This window comes from Pongo pygmaeus, chromosome 7 (assembly GCF_028885625.2).
Source record: "Pongo pygmaeus isolate AG05252 chromosome 7, NHGRI_mPonPyg2-v2.0_pri, whole genome shotgun sequence".
NCBI lineage: Eukaryota > Metazoa > Chordata > Mammalia > Primates > Hominidae > Pongo > Pongo pygmaeus.
This window is the reverse complement of record NC_072380.2, coordinates 63,840,450-63,855,827: the sequence shown is the minus strand read 5'-3', so window position 1 is coordinate 63,855,827 and position 15,378 is coordinate 63,840,450. Positions and strand designations below refer to the sequence as shown.

Genomic DNA, 15,378 nt, shown 5'->3' with positions numbered 1-15,378 from the left:
AGACTCTATGTAATTGTAGATGTGACCTTAATTATCACAGTAAGTAATCCTATTTTGCTCTTTGTCAGGGAAGTTGTTGATGGGCTTGCCAGTTGATATGTGTAAAGAACTGAAATAGCCATTCTCTGCAAAAGTGTGCAGCGCCTTTTATAGCTCTTTGAAGTTTAGAGATTTTGGGTGGTGAGATCTAATTTGATTTTTGCACATGCTTAACATCTCAAAATATAAGTCAACATACACAGTTTTGATCACAAGATTGGACTATTTTTCTTTCCCCCTTCCCTTCCCTTCCCTTCCCGTCGCTCCCCTCCCCTCCCCTCCCCTCCTCCCCTCCTTCCCTCTCTCCCTTCCTTCCTTCCTTTCTTCCTTCTTTCCTTCAGCACAGTTTTGCCAACATCTCCAAGTCCAGTCAGTGACATGGGACCTGGAGATACAGCAATGAATAGGACACACTTCCACCATGCATGTGTGCCACAGTCATGCATGTGCTCAGAAGACTGACCTGTAGCCAAATACACTGATAAACAGAGTAGCACGCACAGGCACACAATGTGGAGAGGTAGGAATGGCTAACTGCATCAGGTGGCTGGGTGTGGACCCCTGGGAGACACCCTCAGCATCTGAGGCAGCCTGTGTGTCTCCACCACTCAAGCCATCACGTGGAAGCATGAGGGGATTCACACACTGCAGCTTTTGATTAGATTCTGTCATACTGGCCTTAGTCATTTTATTCTGCTTGGCTTTTAAAAATTCACCCAGAGCATCCAAGGATGGCCTTAATCAATCTATCATAGTACTATTTTAGAAGAATCATTTATTAAAATAATACATATTTGACAATAATGAATGTGAAACTGATGCCGACAAAGTTTATGAAGCTCATTTGCCTCAAATGACGACCACAAACTGGCAAGTGTGCAACTTTCCCCTGACCACTGTGCACACTGCCACCTCAGGCTTGTGCCAGAAAACAGAAGTTACACCTAATTATGTCTATGTGTATCATCTAAAAGTCTGTCAGTGTTCACATCCCTCGAGTATCCTGCACATCTTGTCTGAAACGGAAGTAAGCAGCAAGCCAGGAAGTGGGCAGGTTAAGAGGCACAACTGTGATGAGATCAAAATTGTTGACACAGTCCTACGACATACGAGTTAGCTTTGGGTAAGGGAATGCACTTTAATTCACATGACTGCTTAATCTCCAGCCAGGCCACTGCTGCTCAGATCATGGCACATTGCATCTACAGACCTAAAGGGAAACCTGACCCTTGGCCCAGGATGTGTGGATGTGGGTCCAGTAGAAGTCCTTATGTTACAGGAAGGACAGTGTCTCATGAATTAAGTATAACTGCTTCATGCAGGTTCAAAATCCCAACATGTTCTCATTTCTGGGAGTATCTTGATGCCATATGCAGAGTGGCACTTGGGCTTTCTGCACTCATCCTTGTGGTTATGGCGAATGTATTCACCAGAAAGTGTCAGGCATAAGCCTCCAATCCTGGGTAGTAACAAAACACATTTGCTTCAAGTAGGTTCTCATCTTCATCTAGGGTGTCTTGCGTTGTTTGACACTGATTATACTTTTGTGCCCTCAGCAACGATGTCAACATTGCACTCTTCATATTCTCAGAAACCCGTTCCTATCACTTCCTTAGCCACAGTTCTTATCACCCAGAAAGCCAGAAAACGAGATTTCATAAGAAATATTTTATGTTACTTTTTAATCTTGTTTTTTGCTTAATTTCAAAAAATCATCTGGATTCATCTTGGTAGATTTATAGATTCAACTTGAGTATGTTTTTATCTCATGCGTATATATCTGGGACAGTGTTTCATTTCCCAGCAAATTCACACACACAAAATGGGATTCTTCAGAGTGGATTGATGCTCTTTACAGAATGGCTTACTTACTCCAGGCTTGGACTGCTACAATTTTCAATCTAAGTATTGTGACATCTGGAATTTAGAAGCCGTGTGGGAATCCAGTGTCACTAAGAGTATCAGAGAGGACTTTGGAGATGCTAAGTGAGCTCTTGGACTCAATGTGCTTGCCCTAGGTTTGAGCTGACAGAATATTTGTTTAAGCTAAATGCTTATTGTCCCAGCTATCTGAACAGGGTGATTCATTGGTTGGGGAAGCTAAGGCTGGTGGAGACACACACATAAAAGTACTTCTGAATCACTCTAACTCCTGATATGGTTTCTCACTCTTGTTCTCTGTTCCCTCATCTGTGCCAAGGTAATCTACTAACAGTATTTTTCACATCCTGTTCTGAATCTTGAAAATGAAAAATGTAATGTTTGGTAGATATTATTTTGAAAAATTAGATTGTATTAAATGCGCTTATTGACAAGCTATCAGAGGGATACCACATACAATAAAATAAAGATAAGGAACCTTTATACGCAATGTCTCATTATCCCAACAATCTTGAAAAGCAGGATTATTATCAAAATTTTTAGAGGAGAAATGTGAGGGGGGTAAAGTTGTTGCTCCTGGTCATATGAAATTAAGTAATAGGCCTGGAATTCCCTACACCGAAGAAAAAAAAGAGAAGAAGGTAAATGAGGAAAAGGAAAAGAAAAAAAAATCACCAAAAACTGGAGACTGCTTAGGGGATATTGAGAAAAATTTAATAGGAAAGAAAAAAGAGAAGAATGAAGAAATGGCAGGTGGCAAGGTGTGTTGGCAGCAACAGTTGGCTAAAGTGTTTCTGCGGGTGCAGGACTGGAGCTCCTGTGATCCAGGCAAGTCCACACAATGTGACCACAAAAAACAGTTCCAGGACTGATCCTTTCTTGTCACTTTCCAGTGAGCTTCCCTGGAATAGCTATGTGTGTTCCAGACAATCTATTGTTCACATTTGGAGACTGGAATGTGGTATGTCCCTGCTCCCACCCACATCTTTCCCTTTGCCACTTCCCTCTCCCCCCACCACATAAGACACATACACAACCAGAAATTGAGTGATTATTTCTAATTCATTGTTATCTAGTTCATATGCACAACAGTTGCTTAATTTTGGTGGTAATTTTCAGAAAATATTGTCTGTCTCTCTCAGTGAAATAGCCTGTCCAGATGCCCCCTAAAAAAAATTCCTGAATCTGGAAAAAACTCAAAATATCTCGAAAGGAAAGTATTGAGAAATAACTAGGGCTGTCAGTTTCATTCAACTGTCAGTTCTCCAAAGATTTCAGGGCTTAAAATGTTAAGAGTGCCAGATGCTATTATCTGTTATTCATGTTACCATTATGTCCTGGTCTTTACTGAAATCAATATAAACTTCCATCTGTACGTTAAAGGAATTTCACTGCATGCACGTACTCTCTAAACACACACATATATACATCCTCTTTTACACAACCACAAAATAAAATTATTATTTTCAAAATTATACTTTAAATTTAGGAAAAGGATTTTTACAAATGCTATTGATTTACACTGGCTGCCGTTTAGGAATTCATTCAATATAAAATGCCTCCATAACAAAACTAATTATTTTAGTGACAGCCACCTGGATTTTAATACATATACTCTCTGCAGGTTTCTAACGGTAGAATGTTGAGCAAAGAAAAGGGGAAAAGACAATTATTTCATAAAACGATTGTATGCATATGAGTCTATGTGTTAAAGTTACAAAATATTTAAAAGGTCGTATGCAATAAAATTATCCTGTTGAAACATTACCACATATTACTATACCAAAATAAATAACATATATCCTGCAAGCTTTATGTTTATATTATTTAGTAAAATAACTTAAACTTTCATAATTGATTATTTCTTTCAAAATTCCCCATTCTCTTGCCTTCCATAATTATAGATTCAGCCCTAAAACAACAGCTAGAAACTTGTGATAATCTGTAAATATACATGTCTTCTTAGAGAGACTTTGTTCATAACTTTGCCATAAATAATAAAATGGCTCTTTTTTTTAATGCCATTTTCGTTAAAAAAAAAAATCAGCATCCAAACAGAAAAAGGCTGTTCCATGTTGAGACAATATCGGATTTAGCATTTGTATCTACTTTCAAAAAGCCAAGATATTTCTAAATTATAGTGGAAAATACTACTCAGGCCAAATCCAGATAGGACTAAATAAAGTCGATGGTGGAATTATCAGGTTTAAGGCCTTAAAGTTTGGAATATTTTCATTTTAGCCATTTACAGCATAAAACTTTAAAAGGTAAGTGTTAATCATCTGTTTTGCTGTGGATCCCATGGAGGCAGCATTAAACTAGCACTTCTCTTTGCATCCTAGTGTGGAATTATTATCAAGCATACATTTCTCTTTATTTTTAAATCCTGTCTTTTTATCGGCTTCTATTTTCGAACATTTACCAGTAAAACAAGATGAAACACTTAACACCATCAATAATATGGATAAATTGTACTAAATCAGGTTTCATTAATGTAATCTGAAGACAATGTCACTTGAGACAGTGTACCAATGTATTTACTACAGTATGCTCTTGTGTAAAATAATTGATCGAATTGTTAGCCAAGTAATTAATGAAAAAAATTACATTTGCCTTGATGACCGAGATCAGCATTTAGAATTTTTCTTTGGCTGGGAAAATCCAGGAATTTTGTTTTTTTCTCATTGCTTTTGAATATAGACTCAGAATTACTAAAATTATATTTTGCTATAGTATTTTTATATTCATTTAATTAAAAAAAATTATTTTGAACGATTCAAAATAGTTTACTTACCTTAAATGTATCAGTACTTTTGAGATTTAGAAGACAGTTTTTTATATTAGTTCATCTGATTTTAATATTAAATCCAGAAAGTATTATATTTACCAGATACAAGATTAATGATGAAAGTAAGCTAATTATGTGATAGAGAAAAACCATCATTTGTTATCTGTGAAATAATACATCACTTGGTAAATAAATTGTTTGAAAGGATTAGTGAGTCTTCTTTATGAAATCAAGGTCAGTATCAAACTTAAGAGAAGAGCATAAAAATTAGGAATATCCAACAAGAAATTCCATCCAGGAAGGAAAGTGCTACAAGATACCCATTTAGCAAAAGAAGTAATTTCAGAAAAACAGGAAGTAATATAAAAATAAAAGCAATTATCCAGAAAGATCAAATTAAATGCCTAAATACTGTAGCCTCAGTTATTACATATCTAAACAAATAATTTAGATCTTAATTATTTGTACATTAGAAAAGGGCATTAAGTTAACCAAAAATTCCCCCTTTTCTGTTTAAAAGTTTGCGTGATTCATTTTTGCAATGTTTCTTTGGTTTTACTGCTGCTATGACTGCTGGACATATAAACGATTCCTGTGCTCTCTAGGGAGCATCCCTACTACAAGAAACCTTGAAACATAATAAAATAGTAATTACACGGCTCAAGAAATGCCTACCTCTGTAATCATATTTGCCAAAATGTGAACTTTTGAAAGGTATTCCATATCAATTACACTTTTTCATTCTTCACTTAGGATAAAGATCTGTAACAACCAGGACATATTCTTATTATCTCATTTATTCCTTTTCTTTTCTTTTTTTTTGAGACAGAGTCTTGCTCTGTCGCCAGGCTGGAGTGCAGTGGCGCCATGTCAGCTCACTGTAACCCCCACCTCCCGGGTTCAAGCAGTTCTCCTGCCTCAACCTCCTGAGTAGCTGGGACTACAGGCATGCACCACAACGTCCAGCAAATTTTTGTATTTTTGGTAGAGACGGGGTTTCACCATGTTGGCCAGGATGGTCTCGATCTCTTGACCTCATGATCCGCCTGCCTCGGCCTCCCAAAGGCCAAGGATTACAGGCATCAGCCACTTCGCCTGGCCTATCTTATTTATTTCTTATACAAATCCTCTAAGGTATTTCAGCCAAGGCCAAGTCCAAAGCCAAAACTCAAACCTGGCCTCAATGATTTTAAATCTAGTTGTCTTTCCAGGGTTCCCTAATGGCTTCTTTGTTTTGTTTGTTTGTTTTTTTGTTTGTTTTCCAGAAAGACCCAGTGAGCTCTCTAGAAAATTTAGAGGAAAAAAAGTTTCCTGGAGAGGCCTCTATACCAAGCCCTAAACCCAAGTTTCATGCAAGAGATCTCAAAAAGGAACTAATCACGTAAGTAGTGCCCAATGCCATGCCCTCTAAGATTCCGGAATGAAGATTCAAGTTCATGACTTAGTTACAATATCCTGGCTTATACAGCTGATGTTAGGGTGATTTCTACCAGTCAGAAGTTAAACGTTAAACACGCGTCTAACCTGAGCTAAGACGGTGTACATGATCTCATGCTAACAGAATTAAAAACCTGTTGATTAAAAAACAAAATAAGATAACACAATTAGAAATGCTTCTTAACCTGATAACCATTTACCCCCAGATCTAAGGGTTGGCTTCGGGGACTCTATAACCTTCTAACACTTGATGCAAATTGTTATTTGGGCAAGGGAGTTACTAGTTTTCATCACATTTTCAAAGGGGTTCTGAGGCCCAGAAGAGGTTAAAGAGCAGGGTACCCGAAGGCAGTAAGTACGAGTTATGTACTAGCGGGTGAATGAGTGAATCAAATGCAGGAAACTGTTTCCCATGTGTAAGTGATTAAATATTAATCAAGTCTACTCATATATAAATCTATTTAAAGCTGCCAGTTAATGAGAGTTTACAGCAAGGAGTAACGCGTCCACTTAGGAATCAGGCCTGTGCCCTCTCTTCTGTATCCCTCATCAAAAAATATGTTTAAACTTTTCCAAAAAAAACCTGTAAAAACCTCTCCTGACCCAGCTTCCACCTGGACTCTCTGTCTCCCCTTCCTTTTCCAGCTGAACGTGTCAAGAAAGTTGTTGCTACTGTGTGATGCAGTTTCCCTCCTGAATCTTTCCCAGACAGATCTCCAGGGACCTCCCTTCCCTCAGCATCCCCTTCCCCTGTCAGAATTTTGGTCGTGGAGCCTCCTGTTCCTACTTGACAGGCAGCAGGATGCCACAGAGCTGATCTCCCTCCTCCACAATCCATTGTCTACACTTGGCCTCTAGGATGCCTCACCTCTGGACTCTTCCCTCATCTCACTGCTAGCCCTTCTAGACTCATGTGTAGCCCTCTAAAGAGTGGAGTGCCCCTGAGCTCCATCCTGGGACCCTTCCTTCCTGCTATCTGCACTCACTCCTGCTGAGGACTCCTTGGCTGCCACCCCGCTGTGACCAGATGCCCACCCACCACCCCACAGGGGAAGTGAGTGCTCGCATCCCCCAGCCTCCCACTCCGGGCTTCTTGCTTCCCCTAAGCTCTCTAGGAATTAGGCAGGGCCTTAGGGTTGCTGTTCCCTCTGCCCAGAATGCTGTCCCCAAAGCTTCTGCAGTGCCCATATCCTCTCCTCCCTCAGCGCAGCTCTTCTCTCAAACGTCACTTATGTGAGAGGCCGTCAGGCTACTGTGCTTCCCCACCCTCAGCCCTGATGCTCCCATTCCCAGATCTTTTCTTCACTTCCCTCCGCTCTCTATTTTCTGCCTCCTTTACCAAGAACAAAGCCTCAGAAGGCACAAAGTGGGGACGGGGGGGTCTTCTCTCCTCCGTCTTTGCTCTCTACCTTGTTCGCATCATTGATGCATAATATTTACTATGCAACCTCTTATTTCCCCTTATTTCCTCTTCTCTACCTTGTCCACACCATTGGTGCATAATATGCACTGTGCTGCCTCTTATTTCCCCACCTACATGGACAGTGACTTGGGAGCAGGGAATGCATTTCAAATGCTGGTGCCAAGAACAGGGCCTTGCACATAGTAGGTGTTCAGTAAAAATTATTCCGAGTCCGTCATCAGTTTGCCCTATTGATATGTGAGTGACTTTAAAATAAGCTTAGACTTTGCATTCTCGAAGGATTTTGTAGGCAAACATTACTGGCTGAAACAGCATTCTCCCTTGTAAACTTGATGTCCACCTGGGGCTTGGTGGTTGACGATACAACGGATGGTTCCAAACATGCTGGAACTTAAATCGGCTTGAACACTGTTTCAGGTTCAGTGACTTGAGACCTTAGAAGTCACTTCTAACTTCTTAGAAACTTCTTAGAAGCCACTTAGGCCAGCCAGACACCTTTTCCCACGTGGACCTGCTGTTTGAAACTTTTCATCTTTGAATGTATTTTTTTCATGTGTTATTTTTAATATCTTCAAAAATGGCAAAATTTTATCCTTTGAAGGTAGATTGTTGGAAATTGCTAAAAGTCATCCCAAACTAAATGTAGTGTAAAAGATTGAAAATTAACCTGCAATACCATTTTGGGTCAGAAAAATGAAGCATGATTATTTTGCAAAGGGCACTTCTCCATGGTATGAGGGTAAATATAAAAGAGGAAGGATTTCAAAAAGATATTGAATGATTTTTGGAATATAATCATTCCAAAAATTATTAAGAAATTACTCTCTCAGAGACCTCTTAGTTCATCCATTTTATTTATCTATCTATCTATTTATTTATTTATTTATTTATTTATTTATTTATTTTGAGACGGAGTCTAGCTCTGTCGCCCAGGCTGGAGTTCAGTGGTGCATTCTCGGCTCACTGCAAGCTCCACCTCCCAGGTTCAATCTCCCACCTCAACCTCCCAGGTAGCTGGGATTACAGGCGCCCACCACCACACCCGGCTAATTTTTGTATTTTTAGTAGAGACAGGGTTTCGCCATGTTGGCCAGGCTGGTCTCGAACTCCTGACCTCAGGTGATCCACCCACCTCAGCCTCCCAAAGTGCTGGAATTACAGGCATGAGCCACCATGCCCAGCCTAATTCATGCATATTAGACAGGGTGAGTGCTTTGATGGATATCACTTATTTGAATGTGTCTGAGTTGGTATATTTGTCTTGTGAAAGTCATGCTACATTCCATGTCACCCTATCCTTATTATATTTTGCTTTATGTTTCTAACAGTACCTTGATTGCTTACCAAAAACTTTGTTTAGATTAGGACTTTTTGGACATCACTAATTATCTTAGAATTTCCTTACGATTTCAGTGCCACTTACTGAGAAAACTAGCTAGTTTCTTTCTTCCAATTTTTGTATTTTCATCTGAAAACCTTCCCAAAATATATCACCCAACTAATATTGGCACATGTCATTATGTAAAATTTTTCACTGTAGATTTGGAATTTAGTCTAGCTATCAAAATTCTAAACTGCAACTTTCCCCTGTATAATGCTGTCTCCAGTTCTTTATTTCTTGACCTTTTAATACCACCAAACTTAAAAATAAATTATCAGCTAATTGAATGCATATTTCGTTATCATATTTTATAGGTAATTTATAGCTGATGTTGAAAAACCTCTGGCACTTCTTGGCTTCTCCTGGCAATATTAATGGGAATAATTTAAAAATATAAAATAGGCCGGGTGCAGTGGCTCATGCCTGTAATCCCAGCACTTTGGGAGGTCGAAGCAGGCAGATCACCTGAGATCGGGAGTTCGAAACCAGCCTGGCCAAAATGGTGAAACCCCGTCTCTACTAAAAACACAAAAATTAGTCGGGCATGGTGGTACACGCCTGTAATCCAAGCTACTCCGGAGGCTGAGGCAGGAGAATCGCTTGAGCCCAGGAGGCAAAGTTTGCAGTGAGCCAAGATCGCGCCGCTGTACTCCAGCCTGAGCGACAAAGCGAGACTCTGTCTCAAAAAAAATAAATAAATAAAAAATTATATGTGTGTATATATGTGTATATATATTTATATAATTATATAATTTATATATTTATATATAATTTGTATATATACTTATATAATTATATATTTATATATGATTTATATATATTTATATATTTATACATTATATATAATTTATATATATTTACATATTATATATAATTATATAAAATATATAATTATATAATTTATATATTTTTATATATATTTATATATATTAAAAAAATGCAATGCTGTTTTTAACACTAGATGGCGATGTATTTCTAAAGTGGGAATTCCCAGGCAATTGAAACGCCTCTCACTCTGAATACTCCAGTTGTATAATGTTCAGAAAAGATTTTTTTACATTTAGTGAGTGAATGGCACTTGCAAGATAACTCAGCCAAAATGTTAATAACTGGTTTTTGTCTTTACTTTTTAACATATATTTATAGCTTTTATAGTTTTTTTTTTGATATCTTATCCAGGAAAAGGGATGGGGAAAGGAGATAGATGACTTAGCTTGGATCAGACCCTGAAAATCAAACATTCCTTTGAAAGATGGGAATGCTCTAACTCTTATAGTTTCTTTAGATACCTGAAAATGATTGGAAAGTGGATCACAGGAAGAAAAATACTTAGAAAGTGATAACTCAGAAAATATAGGAATAGCGTTAGTCTATCCCAAAATGTCCCTTCAAAAGGCTAAAACGTATTCTGTATATCTGGATAAGTCCTCGCTTTAGGCAGGATGTCAAAAAAAGATCAGATGCGTGACTGGTGTAGCTGATGTTCCCCTCTGATTATTGACACCACCGCAAATAACACTGAGTAGGCTGGGGTCCACCTGCTTATTACAAATGAGTGACTTTCAAACACCATCAGAGGAAACTAAATGACTGAGAAACCAAGGAATCTATTAATTGTGGAAGAAAACTGCTAAGGATAACTAACTACCTTCTTACATGATTATTATTATTTTAGAGACGGGGTCTCACTTTGTCACCAAGGCTGGAGTGCAGTGGCACAATCATAGCTCACTGCAGGCTCGAACTCCTAGGCTCAAGCGATCCTCCTGCTTCAGTTTCCTGAGTAGCTGATTACATTATTTTTACAACACACATAAGGTGGACAGGACATGACCAGGTTCAGAGATAAAATGAAATGCAGGGGCACACATCTTAATGGAGTGAGATTCTTGGCAGATGGCCTGCGAGCCTATTCTTAGGCTAATGGTGAATTAGCAATTGTCTTTGCTGGCTTCAAGCTTTAGGTGAAATTGCTTGAATTCTTTACAGACTAAACTTCTTGCCTGCTTCATACTGTAAGCAATTTTCCCACCTAAAATGTCAGTTTACATTTTAGTCAAAGATTTTCAGTGGTTTCTAAAATGTTTATAAAATTACTAGGTTGCCTTGCTCTTAAAAAATTCACAAAAATTTCTTTCTGGAATATGTCATATAATGGGTGCTGGTGTTCCTAAGATCTGCTATCATAGTAAAGCATGGGTTTCTAATATTTATTTTTTATAACATACGTATTTTTCTTTTTCTTTTTTTTTTTTTTTTTTTTTGAGACAGAGTTTTACTCTTGTTGCCCAGGCTGGAGTGCAATGGCGCAATCTCAGCTCACCACAATGTCCACCTTCTGAGTTCTGCCGATTCTCCTGCCTCAGCCTCCGAGTAGCTGGGATTACAGGCATGCACCACCATGCCTGGCTAATTTTGTATTTTTAGAAGAGACGGGGTTTCTCCATTTTGGTCAGGCTGGTCTCGAACTCCCGACCTCAGGTGATCCACCTGCCTCGGCCTCCCAAGTGCTGGGATTACAGACGTGAGCCACCATGCCTGGCAACATATACATTTTTCAAATGAATCAAAATATCTTTGATTGCTAACTCACAACATCACTAGGACATCACTTTCCCACGTCAATGGAATCAAATAATCGAATGTGATGTTGAAACAGATACCTAAGGAAGTAACTCATCATGCTATGATTTTTAGTTTTCTTTTAGGTAGTCCACTGGTTCTTATATAATATAAATCCTTGGTACACTAGCTTCTGCATGTCCTATACTGTGTTAACTTATCTTGCACAGAGAAGCTACCTCCTCCGTAATCTACTGGGCAGAGGAAATGAACCTGGGAAATGCGCTTGACTCTAATGATATATTTTCTATTGACTCAGCTGTCCAACACCAGGATGTGATGGAAGTGGCCACGTGACAGGAAACTATGCATCTCATCGCAGGTACCCAATGACCTCATGTGCAGTCAGATTTTCATGGTCTTGTTCTATTTTAAATACTTATTCTCACCCTTTCTATCTATGTATTATCTGAAGCAGGAAATGGAGAGTGAGTTGGTTGGGTTTTTGGTTTATTTTCTTTTTCAGAAATAAAATTATGTGATAAGAAAATCATGATTCTTGGTCAAAATGGTTTTCTGATCCTGTAGTCTGGGTTATAAGTGAAAAGTTGAGCTCATGTCAGGCTTTGGTTCTGTGTGGCTTGAGGACTCATGTGGAATGAGGAATAAATACAACAGTGACTCAAATTGACCATTTGCCCCAGGAAAAGTAATACCCTCAATCCTGGGCAAATAACAAATTGAAGCATTTGAGAGATTAAACAGTGCAAAGGAGTTGCTTTAATCTTTCTACTCACCATCTCCATTGATGGGATTTGTCTTCCCTTTGGAAAAGCACCATCACCTGTTTGTGCAGCAGGAATGGACTCTGTGTGTGGGTGATCATTGCATCCCTGAGCTTTAGAGTTGGGGGGTCTCATTGGGCTAAAGTCATTCATTTGATAAACAGAAAATCTGAGTCTATGAGAAATAGTTGAAGTGCCATCAGCCCAGACTGGCGAGAAGAGAAAAGCCAGATTCAAAGCCAGTTATTTTTTTTCCCAATCCCCAGTCACCAATAATTTAACGTATGTTCACGACTCAAGATGCCATTTGACTCAGATTTGTATATGTCAGTGTTGTGTTGTGTTTTTTTCCTCATCCCTCTCTAGTGTTTCTGGATGTCCTTTAGCAGATAAGACTCTAAAATCCCTCATGGCTGCCAACTCTCAGGAGCTTAAGTAAGTGCGAGAAGCATGGCCGGCTTGCCCTTCATCCACACGGTAGGACCCTCTCGTTCAGTGCCCATTCATTGCCCAAGTGATCAGCAACAAGCAGTATGTCCTGCCTGCTGGGATCACAGCAAAGGCACTTTCTCACTAAAGCACTGGGATGACTGAAACAAAATCACTGTAATTTAATTTAGTTAATTTGCTTGCTTCCGGGGCTTTGTCATTTTATAATAATTTTTAAAAGAGTTATGTAATAGTTAACACAATACTTTTTTCTGTAAATTTCAGAATCTATGTATTAAATCAGACCTGTGAAGGAGTCTCAAAGCATACCTGCCATTTAATTTTAAAGAAATTGCATAATCCTTAACCTGCTGGGTATTTTGATTCACACAACTGCCTTTCACTCGGGTGCCAAAAACAGTTTGGGCTCATTCCTGCCTCATCTGCAAGATCTCAAAGTCACATGTATATTAACTTTTACTTTGTGATTTCATTTTTCCTGCTCATCTTCTTTTAATACAAAGTTCTCATTTGTTTATTTTCATATCTTTTTATATTATGTATAGAACAATAAACATTTATAATCTACCATTTACCTCGTTAAAAATATGATAGGGCATAAATTTTAAAAGATAAAGAAATAGGATTAAACAAAACTAATTACATTTTTTTACAAATAATAAAGCGTTAGAAAAAATGAGTATTACTACATCTACTGGTAAAACAATATGCGTAGACAGCAGCATTAGCATTTGGTGTCTAAAACACATGTAACATTTCATGTATTATATTTTCTTAGTATTTTGTTAGTCTTTCACTTTTTTAAGTTGTTTAAAATTTTTTTATCTAAAAATTTTAAAAACTAAGTTTATGAAAGAAGATGTGATAATGGACAGATATGAAAATTTGGAATCTTAGTACCAAAAATAGTAAAATAAACTGTGAAATATACTTTTCTAATTTTCTTTCTTTTTCTCTTTTTTCGTTTTTTTTCTTTTTTGAGACGGAGTTTCAGTCTTGTTGCCCAGGTGCCCAGGCTGGAGTGCAACGGCACAGTCTCAGCTCACTGCAACCTCCGCCTCCCAGGTTCAAGCGATTGCCTGTCTCAGCCTCCTGAGTAGCTGGGATTACAGGCATGCACCCCCATGCCCGACTACTTTTTGTATTTTTAGTAGAGACACGGTTTCACCATGTTGGCCAGGCTGGTCTCAAACTCCTAACCCCAGGTGATCTGCCCACCTCGGTCTCCTAAATTGCTGGGATTATGTGAGCCACCGTGCCTGGCCACTTCTCATTTTCTGTATAAAGTACAATTTACTTTGTCAGTGTGGATTTTAGAAGTCATTTTATTGACTGTCATTTTTCTAGACTAAAATATAAGTAGTAAGTAGAGACTAATAATTAACAGATTGAAAAGTGAGATGTACTAAAACTTGTTACTGAATTGCTCTAAACTTCTACATTGCCACATCTTAATTATAGCTATTGGGTCTCTTAAATATTTTCTCTAAAACTTGCTTCTAGAAAAATGTTGGTAATACACTGAAAACATGTAAATTGAGAGATCCTATAGCAATATTCATATTTAATATTTTATACAGCTATCTAATAAGTAATGTCTTTGGTTTTTTCCATACAAGAAAATTTCTTCCATGCAAGAAAAATCAGAGACATTTTATTGACCTCTTGTTTAGATATTCATGGAGAATGCCCAAAAACGGTTACTCAGCACAGATATTTCCATATCAATATGCTATAAAACCACTTTTTCACTAAAAAATGTTAATAGAAAAAGACCAGCATGTAAAACTTTCTCATAATGGAAGATACATATTATGTCTTTAAATGGTTGATAAAAGACTCAATGCAGGTTGCTCTGGTTAACCAGAAGAGTTTCGTGCTCATTTTATATTACATTTGAAAAAAGAAAAAAAAGGCATTTGTTCCCTATTTTCTGACTCAGGCTTGAATATAAATGCATTCTGTGAAAGTTCAGGGGAATGGAATTTAAGGAAAGGGATAGTAAACACATTTTTCTTTGGATTATTGTTTTTCTCAAATGGAAATTTGATCTGAACCACAGTGTGTGTTCAGAAAAGCAAGTATTTTGTGATGGCCTCTAGGTTTTGTTTGTATTGGGGATTTTCTAAAAAGACAGCGAAAACGTGAAAATCTGCATAAACTTTTATATTTAAGAATATTTTGAAAGCTATTCCTAATCAGCATTCCTAGTAGAAATTGGATTCCCTGTCATCTTTCACTTTTCTCATTCCAAATTTAATGGTTGATTGTTGATATAGTTATGATGGATTTTCCCCCAAAGACTGTTTAACTTGGGCCATGAAGCAGGACAGACGAGGTGCAAATTATTGAGGTTCTTTGATAATCCCATAAATGTTCCAAGTCTCTGCAGTTCACGTGTATCACTGTTGTTCATCTGAAATCAATGGATTATCATAGTCGCACAGCATATCAGAGAAAATAAATTATTCATAAAAATCATTTGGAGGCGGGGCACAGTGTCTCACACCTGTAATCCCAGCACTTTGGGAGGCCGAGAAGGGCAGATCACCTGAGGTCAGGAGTTTGAGATCAGCCTGGCCAACATGGTGAAACCCTGTCTCTACTAAAAATACAAAAATTAGCTGGGCAT

At 38.0% G+C, this 15,378-nt stretch overlaps 1 protein-coding gene across 3 annotated transcripts in view; it reads left to right on the top strand.

Annotated features, from left to right (window-relative positions):
• Positions 1 to 15,378, top strand: part of ST18 (ST18 C2H2C-type zinc finger transcription factor) — a 304,120-nt gene that overhangs the window by 265,431 nt on the left and 23,311 nt on the right. For all 3 annotated transcript variants that reach the window (XM_063668773.1, XM_063668772.1, XM_054499078.2), the window contains 3 exons: positions 5,974 to 6,089; positions 11,831 to 11,893; positions 12,663 to 12,731. In XM_063668773.1, coding sequence (XP_063524843.1) covers positions 5,974 to 6,089; positions 11,831 to 11,893; positions 12,663 to 12,731 — 248 coding nt within the window. The remainder of the gene's footprint in view (positions 1 to 5,973; positions 6,090 to 11,830; positions 11,894 to 12,662; positions 12,732 to 15,378) is intronic.